Source organism: Myotis brandtii, unplaced genomic scaffold (assembly GCF_000412655.1).
Source record: "Myotis brandtii unplaced genomic scaffold, ASM41265v1 scaffold560, whole genome shotgun sequence".
NCBI lineage: Eukaryota > Metazoa > Chordata > Mammalia > Chiroptera > Vespertilionidae > Myotis > Myotis brandtii.
Window position 1 is genome coordinate 425,238 of NW_005370081.1, and position 12,317 is coordinate 437,554.

The following is a 12,317-nucleotide window of genomic DNA, read 5'->3' on the forward strand; positions in this document are numbered from 1 at the left end:
CCATGGCCTACAAGCCCCGAGGGCTGGGAGCTCCCTGCAGGCCCGCGGAGCTCACTGCCTGAGCTGTAAGAAGGGCTTCCCGATCTTGCACTGACACCCGGGTCCCTGTACCCCCATCCTAGTGATCCCGGCCACACAGGGGTCACACAGAAGTCTCCCCTCCCCTGACCAAACCCAGCCTGGTTCCACTCCCCGCCCCCCTCTTCATGCTGGCCAGGGCCCCTTCCCTGAATGGGTCTTCCAGGTGGGGCCAGAGAGGCAGAGGAAGCAGGCCGACACCCGCTTGCTCCCATGGTCTATACCAGAGGTCCTCAAACTTTTTAAACAGGGGGCCAGTTCACTGTCCCTCAGACATTCCACGCATGCGCATTGCGGGCCCAGGACGAGTCGGCTGCTAAGCAGGACAGGCAGCGGCGGCAAAAACACCCGGCGGGCCGGATAAATGTTTTCGGTGGGCCGCATGTGGCCCGCGGGCCGTAGTTTGAGGACGCCTGGTCTATACTTTGCAAAGTGCTGCCACATAAATTATAGCACCTGACCTCACCCTTCCTGTGAGGGGCAGATCACCATCTGCCTCACAGATGAGGAAACTGAGGACCAGGACATCACGCGTCTCACCCAGGGGTCTGCAGCTTCACCTACTCACCAAGGGCTGGTGGCCAAGATCTTTCTCCTCTAGAACCTCAACTTGCCCTTCTGTAACCCGGGTGGGAGGTTAGTAACATTGGCTGTATGTGTGATAGAGACAGCACTAAATGAGATCACTTTATAACCATCAAGAGTTGTTGCTGTGTGACCTTTAGCAAGTCACTTAACCTCTCTGTGCCTCAATTTTCTCCTCTGTAAAACTGGGCTAATAAAAGGACCCACTTGATAGGGTTGTTGGGAAGAGTAAATAAGCTAATATACGAAAAATTGTTAAGACAGTGCCTGGTACATGAAAAGCAAAGTGCTGGCCAGTATTAATATCATATATTATTACCATTAGTGCTATATAGGGCTGGGGGCAGGCTGGGAGCAGGGGAGCCAGCTGAGACCCGAACCACCCCTGCAACATTCTCTCGGTCCCCCTTGCTGTGATCCTATCAGTGCCCTGCCCGCCTCTGCTGTTCCCCCTCCCATGGGTCCTGGCTCAGCCCCGTGTGGGTGAAGGAGCAGGGAAGCTGTCAAGACGACTCCCCTCCACCCTCCACCCTCCTCAGAGGGAAACAAGCAGCAGCTGGGACTAATCGCTCAGGGCCAACCCCACCCCTGCAGTGAGGCAAAGCCCCAAGTGTTTTCCTCTGTGGGGGGCAGGGCGGGAAGGGGGCTCAGCTGGAGCCTGACAGAAAGCAGATGTGGCAGGGGAGGGAGGAGCGGGGAGGAGGAGGGTTCTCAGGAGATGGCTGCCCCAGAGGTCAGAGCTCAGGGGGCAGGAGAAATAAAGCAGCCCCTCTCCACCACCCCACCGGGGCCAGGGGCAGGACGCCAAACCCTCCTCTCAGCTCTTCAAAAGCTCCTGACACCACCCCTCACCCTCGGCCGGGTCTGCAGCCTCCCTGAGGGAGGAGACCCTTGTGGCAGGAGATGGGGGCGGGTGGTGACGGGAGCCCGGTCCTGGGCCCCTTGGTGCTCCAGTTCCGGTCCTGCCTGAGCCTCCGTCTCCCTGCGGCACAGTGAGTGCTCCACAGACAAGGGCTGGATGGCTGGGGAGGGCCTGGGGACAGGGAAGCAGGCCACATGCTCTTGGAAGAGCCTTGCAGGTGGGGCCAGGACTCTGATCCTGGGCACGGAGAGGGGGAAGGGGTCAGGGAGGCTGTGCTCCACTGAGCTTGGCAGGAGAGAAACGAGGAAGTGGATGAGGCACTGCCGGCCTGAGGAAGGTGGTGCCAGCCAGGATGGGCCTGGCATGGAGGGAGGGCTGCTGGGCAATGTAGGGGCAGGGCCTAGGAGGCTGGAGCCGCTGCAGGAAGTGGGTCCCACCTGCCTGGGGGCATCGGTCATGCCTCTGCTTAGGTCACAGAGGGTGTGAAAATCACAAAAAACGAGCCTCCCAGACCCCCAGCACAGACCCCAGCCCCTGCCCACCCGCGCCTATGCAGGAACTGGCCCATTCTGGCTCCCTGGCCCGCCAGCCACGTGACCTGTCCTCCCGGGTCCCCTCTTCCCCACCCAGGCTACTCATCTGCCCCCTGCAGCCCCGAACTTTCTCCCTCTTTTCTACTAACCTTGGGTGAGTCACGTACACCCCTTGCCTCATTTTGCTCCTCTGTAGTTTGGGGAAATAAGAGAGCTGACTCTAGGGGTGGCTGAGAGGACGAACGTATAAAGTACTCGGAGGAGTGCCCGCCACCGCTCGCTGCGGTCACACTCTTCCCAGTGCTGCCTCTCCCGCCACTGAAACGACCTCCTCCCTCCTGACCGGGACCATGGCACTTTGGTCCAGCACGTGGGCCGAGCTGGGGCACAAACTGGGCCTGTGTGCTTCAGGGGAGGGCTCCCGACAGCTCAATAGACAAGGGCAAGTTCAGCTCTGGGCCCCACTTCCATCTGGGGACCCTGGGGACCCCATGTGGCTTCTCAGGACCGTGACTTCCCTGCCTGTGAAATTGGGATGAACAAACCCAGGGAGGGCATGCGGGGGCTTGGCACACGGTACCGGGGTGGCCACGCCCGCGATTCTGATGCCAGTGGCTAACCCTGTCTGACCTGTTCGCTTGGAGAGGAAGCTCCTGGGATGCCTAGCACCCCTGACCTTAACCTTCTTTCAGCGCCTGCACAGACCTGGCGAGAGCCCACGAGCCCCCGAACAGCAGGGCCACGCCCAGGGCTGGGAGCGCGGAGCACAGCCAGGCGAGCCTCTGACCATCAGAACGGTGCGTGTGTTTGTGGCCTGGGCCCAGGCCTTGTCAGGAGTCACCAGGAGAACTCAGGACCGGACGGTCTCCTCCAGACTGCCCACCCCACCCCAGCCCCCGACATGCTCCCAAACACTGTGTGCCCTGTGCCCGCCCGCCCCCTCGGTCACCGGGGCCTCTCCCGCAGCGCCCTTAGGATGTGGGCCTGCCCCTCGGCCACGGCCAGTTTCCAGTCTGTCCGCCTGCGTGTGACTGTGGCTGATGGGACCATGAAAACCTTTGGGGGTGGGGGATGGTGAGCCTGCAAACAGGAAATGGAGGCCAGCACGAGGGTCAGACAATCACAGAGCATTTGGACCACGACACCCTCTCCTCCTTCTTCTAGTAGGACAGGGGCCAAGTTCTCTGCCTGGCCTCCAACGGCCCAGCAGCCCCCCCCTCCAGACTCTGCTCCCCCCCAGCTCCTCCCACGCTCCGTGCCAGCCCTGCCCCCTACTTGCACGTGCTGTCCCCTCACCAGCAGTGCCTGTCCCCTCTGCCACCCCCACCCAGCCCCCTGAGTCCATGACTCTCCACTCCCCATCCCAGCTCAGTCTGACATCACCGCCTCAGGGGGCCTCCCCAAGTGCCCCCAATGCCCGCTCCGCACCCCTCTGCCTCCCTTCCCCTCAGGCCCCTCTGCCTCCGGCTGCCGCCACTTCCCTTGGTGATGCAGCTGACACAGGGACGACTCACCAGCCCGGCTCCTCAGTGCCCCAGGTCTCATCAACAGTGACCTCTCTCCTACCATCTCCTGGGCGGTCCCCTGCAGCAACTCCTCTCTGTCCAGCACCCTGGCTCCCTGGCCTCCCCCAGTCCTGGCCCCACCTCTCCATCAGGGCCCCTGTGGCTTCCCTTCCTGCCACCTAGTCTGACACCCAGGATCATGCATTACCCCATTCGTCTAAATATGCCCAACTCATCAACCTTCTCCCCCCCGACACACTCTCCCCCTGTCCTCCACCCCCTGCAAACCCCTCGTTCACCCGCCCCCCAGCCAGGCTGCTCACCTGGCTGACAACCACTCACCCACTCAGGTGCTCAAACCCCAAGTGCGATTGTTCTGGGTCCCTGCCCCGCCCGCGCCTTCCATATCCAATCCGGTGACACTTGTGTAGAGTCCAGATGGAGCCACCCCCCTCATTCAGACCTCGGCCAGCTCACGTGGGACTTCCCAATGGTTTCCCATTTTCAATCTCTCAGCGCCCTCCCCACCCGGAAACTAACCCTACACAACCAGAGTAACCGCCTTGCTGCTCAGGAGTCCCCTCTCGTGACCCCCAAGGCTCTGGTGACCACCATTGGGTGCCCCAGCCCTTCCTCTCACTCCACTCTCCTGCTCCCCCACTGAGCCCTGGGCCTGGAGCACCCCAAGTCCTGTGGCCTCAGGGCGTTTGCGCCTGCTACACCCCCGCCCCCCACCCCCCTCTTTCTAGGATGGCCGCCTCCCTGCTTGCGAAAGCTCTGGCTTCCTTTGCTCCCTCAGGTCCCAGAGTAAATGGCCCCTCCTCCTGGCAGCTGCAGTGAGTGGGTCCTCCCTGGATCAGCTGCCCTCCCCCCAGGGCAGGCCTCTGGGTGCCTTGGCCACTAGCCCTGTGCACAGTGCCTGGCGCCCTGCAGCTGCCCCGCATACGTGACTGGGCTGGAGGAATAAACGCACAACGCGCATGTTTCCTGTGCATCCTGCTGCCCTCCTGTCCCTCTATCTCACAGCAGCATCCAGGTTCCTAACGTCCCAAATGCACCCGGGCTGCCGTCTCAGGGCCTCGGCGCATTGCCCCTTATCCTCCTCCCCTTCCCCCTTCCCCGCAGCAGTGCTCTCTCACCCCATCTCAGATGAGACAGGAAAGAAAGCCAACTTGGAGGGATCTGGTCTCATCCTTGCCATAAGAAGGCCTAATGAGAGACAAAGTCACCCTCCCTCAGCCCTTCAGAGCCCCGAGCCCCCTGCCTCCAGCCCCCACCCCCACTCCGCCCGCCCCGCCCGCTCACCTGCTTGTGCGGGTACACGTTGATGTGGCACTTGATGCACTCCTGCCCCATGTTGGCCCAGGAGTTCCCGCTCATCCATTTTCTCTTGCACTTGGGACACTTGTACTCGCCGAAGCAGCGCTTTTTGCCCTGGTATGGGGTCAGACCCTCGCCTTTGGGGCGTGCCTGCAGGACAGGAAGCAAACACAGGGGGTTGGGGTCCACCAGGCCAAAATGCTGCCCCTTGGGGTCCCCCTCTTCAGCTCTTATACCCTGTGTCCCCATGTGCAAGCATTCTGTCCCCAGTCCCAAGAACACCAGGGTCACCCCAGAGCACACACGGGAATCCAAGGCTGGGGGCAGAGGACAGAGGACAGAGGGGGGGGGGCGCACATCTTTTTCAGTTAAGGGAGCGAAGTCCTTGGTGGTGCTAGGAGTCATTTCTTTAGCTCAGCTGTCAGGCGCGTGAACCCGAACACAGGTGCTCGTTGGCCCACTGTGTGTGGTTTAATGGTTACTGACAAGGCAACATGGGCACCGCAGCTCCGTACACATGCAGTGCCTCACCTCCGCTCCCCGCCACCCTCTCCCCGACCTGGAGGCTCACCACCCCGAAGACACACTCCACATTTACAAACATATGCAACGTATGTGCACACACGCTTTCTTCCCCTCGCTCGCTTAGAGACATTATACTGGTTCTGCCTCTTTCTTTTTTTTCCTTAATAATGTATCTTGGACATATTATTGTAAGATATACACAGGATGTCCCCAAAAAGGTATGCACACTTAACAACTAATAACTCAATTGATTTTTCTTTCTTTTCAGATTTAACCCATTGGAATTACTAATTATTCAAAGTGTGTATACCTTTTGGGGGACACCCTATATCTAATCAAGTACCTTTCCCCACATGAGGACAAACAGAGCTACTGTTTTCTAACAGTTGCCCCGTATTCGCACACTTGCAGTTCCAGTACAGTCACAGAGCATCTGGGTGGTTTCCACTCTTCCGCTATTACAAACAACGCTCCAGTGAATAATGTGCATGCGTGTGCGTGTGCGTGTGCGCGTGTGTGTGTACAAAGAGAGAGGACATTTGCGGAATAAATTCCTAGAAATAGAAGTGGACGTGCACTTTTAAGTTTTAAAGGTAATGACAAATTGCCACTGCCTTCCCCTGCGTGTCCGACTTCACCTCCTCACCAACAGTCTTCATCGTTGCTGACATGAGAGGCAACCTTCTCAGAGCAGCTTTGACTCGTATGTCTTCTATGAGGAGCAAGAGAGATGTTCCCCAGGCATTTAAGAACCAGCTGCAAACTTTTAGTTTGAATCCTTTGTAAATCTTTTCCCTGCTGGGGTTTGGTATTTTTCTTGGTGATTTGTAACTGCACTTTATATGTTAAGGAAACTAGCTTTTCCTACATGGCATTTTAAAAAATAGCTTTATTGAGACATGATTCTACATTTTACCTATTTAAGGTGTACAAGTCAATGTTTTGTGGTATCGTCACAGTTATACAACCATCACTACAATCTAATTTTAGAACATTTTTTTCACCCCCAAAGGAAACCCTGTACCCATTAACAGTCACTCCCCATCCTACCCCCACCTCCTCACCACTCAGGCCTAGGCAACCCCTAATCTACTCTCTGACTCTAAAGAGTTCCCTATTCTAAATATTTCATGTAAGTGGGATCATGCAATAATGGTCCTTTTGGGTCTGACTTCTTTTACTTAGTGTAATGATCTTAAGGTCCATCCATATTGTGGCATGTGTCAGTACTTCATTCATTTTGTTACTGAAAAATAGTCCATTGTATGGGCATGCCATGTTTTATGTGCACTCATTCATCAGATGATAGGCACGGAGTTGCTTCCAGTTCTCTGCTGTTGTGAGTAATGTTGTTGTGAACTCTCATGTACAAGCTGCTTAGTGCTTTATAAAGTTGAATTCGTTGCCCCAATATTTAAAAATGAGAGACTGCACACAGACATATGACCACACTGGTCTAGAATGCTTATGGCGTCTATCAGCTGAAGTTGCGAAGTGGCCACCCCATCAGACCGACGCCAACTGCACTGTGTCACCTCCGTGGCACGTGCAGGCTCGGAGCCTGAGACGGGCTTTCACACAGGCCTTGCACTGTGACCACACACCTGTCCCCTGTCCCTCCTGGACTGGCCTGAGCAGCACTCCTAGGAGCTCCTTAGAAATGCAAAACTGCAGGCCCCACCTCAGATCCACAGACTCAGAATCTGCATTTCAACACGAGGCCCAGGGGGTTCCCATGCCATAGAGTTTAAGAAGCACTGAGCTATGAGATGATTTGTCTCCATAGTAACGTTTGCCTGGGTAACTGCCTGTTTATGAGGTTGTGCACCAGGTTAAGAGCACAGACTCCGGATCCAAATCCAGCTCCGTGCTCCTGAGCAGGTCACTTCACAAGGACGACAGGAGCTACCACAGAAGTGCGCTCTCAGGACTACATGAGCTAATACACGTAAAACACTTAGAACTGCAGACCACTCGGCCTCTGTGTGCCTCGGCGTCTTCATGTGGAAACCCAGGTGATGATGGGCCTGCCCGGGGCTGTTGGAAGAATGGCTGCTTTTGTGCACATGAACGTCTTAGCTCGGTGGCTGGACACTGCAAGTCCCTTCGGCGATTTAGTGTGATTCTCTCCTGGGCCTATCCAGGGAGAGGGAGCAGGCTCCGTCCAGGAGAAGGGAGGCTAGGGCTGAGACCAACGGGTGTGAAACGTAAGAGGAAAGTTCCCAGGGTGGGGGGAGGCCCGGGTAGAGGTGGGCTTGCTACCCCTGGGCTGTGGGGAAGCGAAAAAGGAGCAGCATTAGGTGCCTTCCCCTCTGGAATTCAGGCCGGGACCCAGACTGAGGAGGCTGCGGAGGGCAGAGGGGAAGGAGAAGAGAACAGACATTTACGAAGCACTGTGTGTGCTGGCTTTGCGCTCAGGGCTCTGCATCCTGCAGGCCCCCATTCATCTCTCCTCATAATCCTGTGGGGCAGGGGATATCACCAACCCATTTACCAGATGGCAAAACTGAGGCCGGGGAAGGAACAGGACTTGCCAAAGAGTTTCCAGTGTGAGAAGAAGGAGGTGAGGCCCAGTCTTGGCTCACCTTTCCCATGCGTGTCCCCATTATAAAGCTGGGGCCTGTGCTCAGGAGGAGAAATCTGCCAGGCCCCGGGGCCCCCAGCACAGCCGGCCAGTGGCTCTGCCCTCCTGCAGGTCAGAGGAGAGACGCGGCCTGGCGAGCAGGGGTGATGCCTCCTGGAAGGGCTCAGTCCCAATGTGGTTTATGCCTAAAGATGAGGGTAGGGCCAAAGGGAGCAGGACTTTTTGACAGAACAAAGGCTTCTCTACCCCCCACACGATCCCTCGGCCTCTTCTCGTAAACTTCGCATGAAACAGCCGGTTATGCTGACGGCTCTGCAGGGGCCGCCACCGCCTCAGCCGGGAAGGGTGCCAGGTCCAACCAGGCTCTCCTGACCCGGGCCCCTGCCACGTCCCCTCCGGGGAATCAGATCTGCCAGGAGCCTGGGCAAAGCTCTCTGGGGCTCAGAAACCACCGCTTCAGGCACAGACGGGCCCTCTGGAGACCAGAGAATCAAGGGTCTTGCTCAAGGACACACAGAAGACCGGGGACTGAGCTGGGACGAGGGACTGGGTCCCCCTGACCTCCGAAGCTGGGGTGGAATTGCCGTGGGGGGCAGCCTGGGAAGTGGGCGGTGGCGGCCGGCGTGGGAGTAGGAGGAGGCCCTGTGCCAGGAGCAGTGAAAGCGGGGCTGGGTGGGGGTGGGAGAGCCGTCCAGGCGGCCAGCGTCTTGGGAAGAGACACAGATGATGCTGACACTATTTGGGCACTTCTTCGGTTTTCTTTCCACCAACTCATGAGATTTCTGGCCGTTGGCCATAAGATGGTGCACTCCCTGTCCCTGGGGATAGGTAAGCAGAAGCTGGGTGAACAGCTAGCTACCAGGAAAGTTGCCAAGGGGACTTATGACCTGGTCAGGCAGTCGGGCCGAGTAACTCTGAGGGCATCTCCAGCTCTGCAGTCCTTCCTCCTCTTGTGAAGGGCCACCGGGCAGGTGTGAGAGGGGCACGCGCAGACGCTGCTGGGCTGAGGGCTGAATAGGTGTGTTTCCTACTGTATTTTCATCGTGCAACTTGGCAGTAAGCCTTCCAATGTGAAAAAAAAAAAAAGTCCATTCCTTCCCCTCAGCAAATCCAGGCCTGAGCGACCATCCTAACTGTGACCAGAGTTGTGGACCAGAGTCCTGTTCTGGGATGTTCATCATTGTTTATGACAGTGAACAACTGGAACAAGCTAAGCATCCAACACGATGTCACACCCATTGGATGAGTGACAACAGAGCCACTAAAATATTTATGAGGATTTTTTAAGGGTTTGGGAAAATGCTTATAAGAAAGCAGGATAAATGATCACATATCGACTGCTTTCAGGGCGAAACTGTAAAAAGGAAAACGAGAAGAGAAGGGCTGGCGGGAAATCAGCCTCCAGGAGTCAGCGTGCTCTGCTCTGTCGTCAACGCGTAGGTATACCTTCGACGAAGATAGTTCGTCAGCGGACTCCCTGGCCTGCAGGCTCTGCCTGCCCACAAGGGGGCGCCCTGCACTTTCCCAACAGAGATGGTGGCTCTTTCCTGCTTTGCCCCTGCAGGTGTGGACACTGGGGCCTGGGTTCAGGGCACTGGTGACCTCTGGCTGCTGGTTCTGTTGGACTCTGCTCGGGTCCAAAGAGCTGCCCTCCCGCCATTCATGGAGTGGACTTCCTACTCCTGGATCCCATCTGCTCCCTGGGTTTGAGGACAGCCAGAGAAGTATCCACACCTGTCACAGGACACAAGAGCCCAGCTGGTCACTCTGCCCATTAGCGTCCCTGCCCTGCTTCCCAAAGTCCCACCAGGAGTGAGCCAGCCTTTAGGGTGAAGCAAGTTAGAGGGAGTCCCTTTTGAGGGGAGATGACTCAGCTGTGGCAGCGTGAGGCCGAGCAGCCCAGGGACCCTGGGCTCAGGAGGTGGCCGCACCGCGGGGTTGCTGAAGACTTGTGGCTACGCCCTGCACGGCACGACCCCAGGCCGGTTCCACCCCAGGACACACAGGGTCTGCTCTCAGGGTACCGTCCCGGCTGTGGGCCCAGCGCAGGGCCCGTCCCAGCCCTGCCGCACCCCCTCCACCTGCCCAGGAGAGCAGGCTGTGCCTGGCCAAGCTCTGGGACAGACGAATAGCCACACAAGTTAGGTGTCTAGTCAGGGCCAGACCCTCTTTGAGTCACTTTATGAGCCCAATAGGATTAGTCCCAGGTTTGGGGTGAGAACCCCGAGGCGTGAAGAACCTAAGGAACTTGCCCAAGGCTACACCACCAGCAAGTGGCAGAGTCTGGATCTGAACCCTGGCCATCTGGCCCAAGCCCACTCTCTCAATTGCCCTGCAACATGCCAGGAGGGACCCGCCCAGCCAGGATGGTGAGAAACAGGGAAGGGTTGACACTAGCGGATACTGGCACACTGGGTGGCCTGGGAGGCAGCCTTCCCCTCTCTGGGCCTCAGTTTCCCCATCTCCAGCATGAAGGTGGCCCTGACCGCTGGGCAAGGTCACTTTCCTCCTGAGGTCCAGAGGTCAGCTGGTGCTCAGCCCCATGGCGGCTCCCCCTCTGCCATGGGGCTCTAGGCCGGCCCCACAGTGCGTCCAGCTGAGAGGCACTGGCTGGAGCCAGAGGAGCGGGGAGGAAATCAGGAACAGATGGGCTCCCGCTGGCTCGCTGTCCGCCCGTCTGCCGGCTCTCCTGCAGCTGGGCCACTGAGGTGGTCCTGGCCGAGAGGAGAGGCAGGAAGAGCCGGGTCTCAGGACTGCGCGACGCCCTTCCCGCAGCTGAGGACACCAGGCTGAGAGGCAGGGGGTCTGGCCCACAGGCCCAGGACTCTGCGCATCCTGTTGGCCCTCCCTGGACAGTCCCAAGGGTTCTGGAGACCCTTTCTGGAGGCTAGGGGGCCGCGATGGGGAGGACTGTGCTCTTCTCTCTTTTGAGGGATAATCGATCCTTTTGAGCCCCGCCTCTCGGCCCACAGGCGCCCCTCTGCCCTCCTGTGTGTCTCCCGGAGCCTGGCCCAGTGGGGAGGAAGTGGGCTGTGGCCACAGGCCCCGATTTGGGCCGGGCTGTCTCATACCCGGCTGAGAGCCTCCTTTTCTTCATTTGCCAAGTGAGGGGCTGCTCTGGAGGAGCTGGGACACTGACCTTTTTTTTTTTTTTTTTAAGTCTTTATTTTATTTAAAAAAAAATTTTTTTATTGATTTCAGAGAGGAAGGGAGAAGGATAGAGAGATAGAAACATCAATGAGAGAGAATCATTGATTGGCTGCCTCCCGTACCCCCCCACTGGGGGGGGGGATCGAGCCCGCAACCTGGGCATGTGCCCTCGGCCAAAATTGAACCTGGGACCCCTCAGTCCGCAGGCCGACACTCTATCCACTGAGCCAAACCAGCTAGGGCGGGACACTGACCTTTAGTGAGCAGTTACTATGTGCCCTCCACTTCCCGACCCCCTCCATCCGACGGGAGAATACACTGAGGCCCGGAGAAGCCAAGCATCGTATGCAGGGCCCCCCAGCCGCGCAGCCAAGACCTGAGCCCTAGCTGCTGACTCCAAAGCGACACTTTCCACCTCACGCACGGCCTCTCACGAAAGGTTGTGAGAAAATTAGAGAACAAACCTGTTCCAGGAACACGACCCACCTCTGACCTCCGACCCCGGGCCACCACCTCAATCAGTTCTTCCTTCAGCTAAAATTTAGTGAGCACCCACTCTACACAGGCTTGTGGAACCTTCCAGGAACATGGACGTAAGCCAGACAGACAAGGAATCCTCTCAGACTCCCGGCCCTTCCAAAGGGGCCAGCCCGCTGACCAACGGTGGCCCTGCCAGGCACCAACACCACCGGCCACACTTCCAGACCCAAGTCACTCACACCCCCAGGAACACCTTTGGACCCACAGCCTTAGGCAGAGGCCGCTCTCCACCCAGCCCTCCTGCGTGCAGGTCTGCAGCCAGCGAGGGGCCCATAAAGTGATCGCTCATCGATGCAACAGCCCCACGCGATGAGCACCCTTGACCCTAATGGTCGGTGAGGAAACGGGCTCGGGATGGGGCAGTGACTGGTCTGAAGTCACCATCAGTAAGCGGCAGGACCAGTTTCTGAGCTCGTCTGTTCAGTGCCAAAGCCCACGCTTTCCTTCCCACGTGCTCTGAGTGACGCTGTTTTAGGGGCACTCAGGAGACTCCTACACTCCAGTGTCCGCAGACGTGGCCTCGGGAGGCGGCGGGAGGACCGGTCCAGCAGCTGCAGACTCCGTGGAGGCCCCAGAGGAAGCGGCGATCAGAGGACAGGTGGGCTGGGCCGCGAGGCCGGCCGGCTGCCGCCGGG

The 12,317-nt window shown here is 58.0% G+C and overlaps 1 protein-coding gene across 3 annotated transcripts in view; it reads right to left on the reverse strand.

The window, feature by feature from the left end:
* The window catches only part of ZCCHC24 (zinc finger, CCHC domain containing 24), a 99,373-nt gene that overhangs the window by 18,904 nt on the left and 68,152 nt on the right, over positions 1-12,317 (reverse strand). For 2 of the 3 annotated variants that reach the window (XM_014549580.1, XM_005878446.2), the window contains exon 3: positions 4,869-5,033. In XM_014549580.1, coding sequence (XP_014405066.1) covers positions 4,869-5,033 — 165 coding nt within the window. Of the gene's footprint in view, positions 1-4,868; positions 5,034-9,287; positions 9,727-12,317 lie in introns of those variants that run through there. The other variant, XM_014549579.1, reaches the window with a different exon arrangement.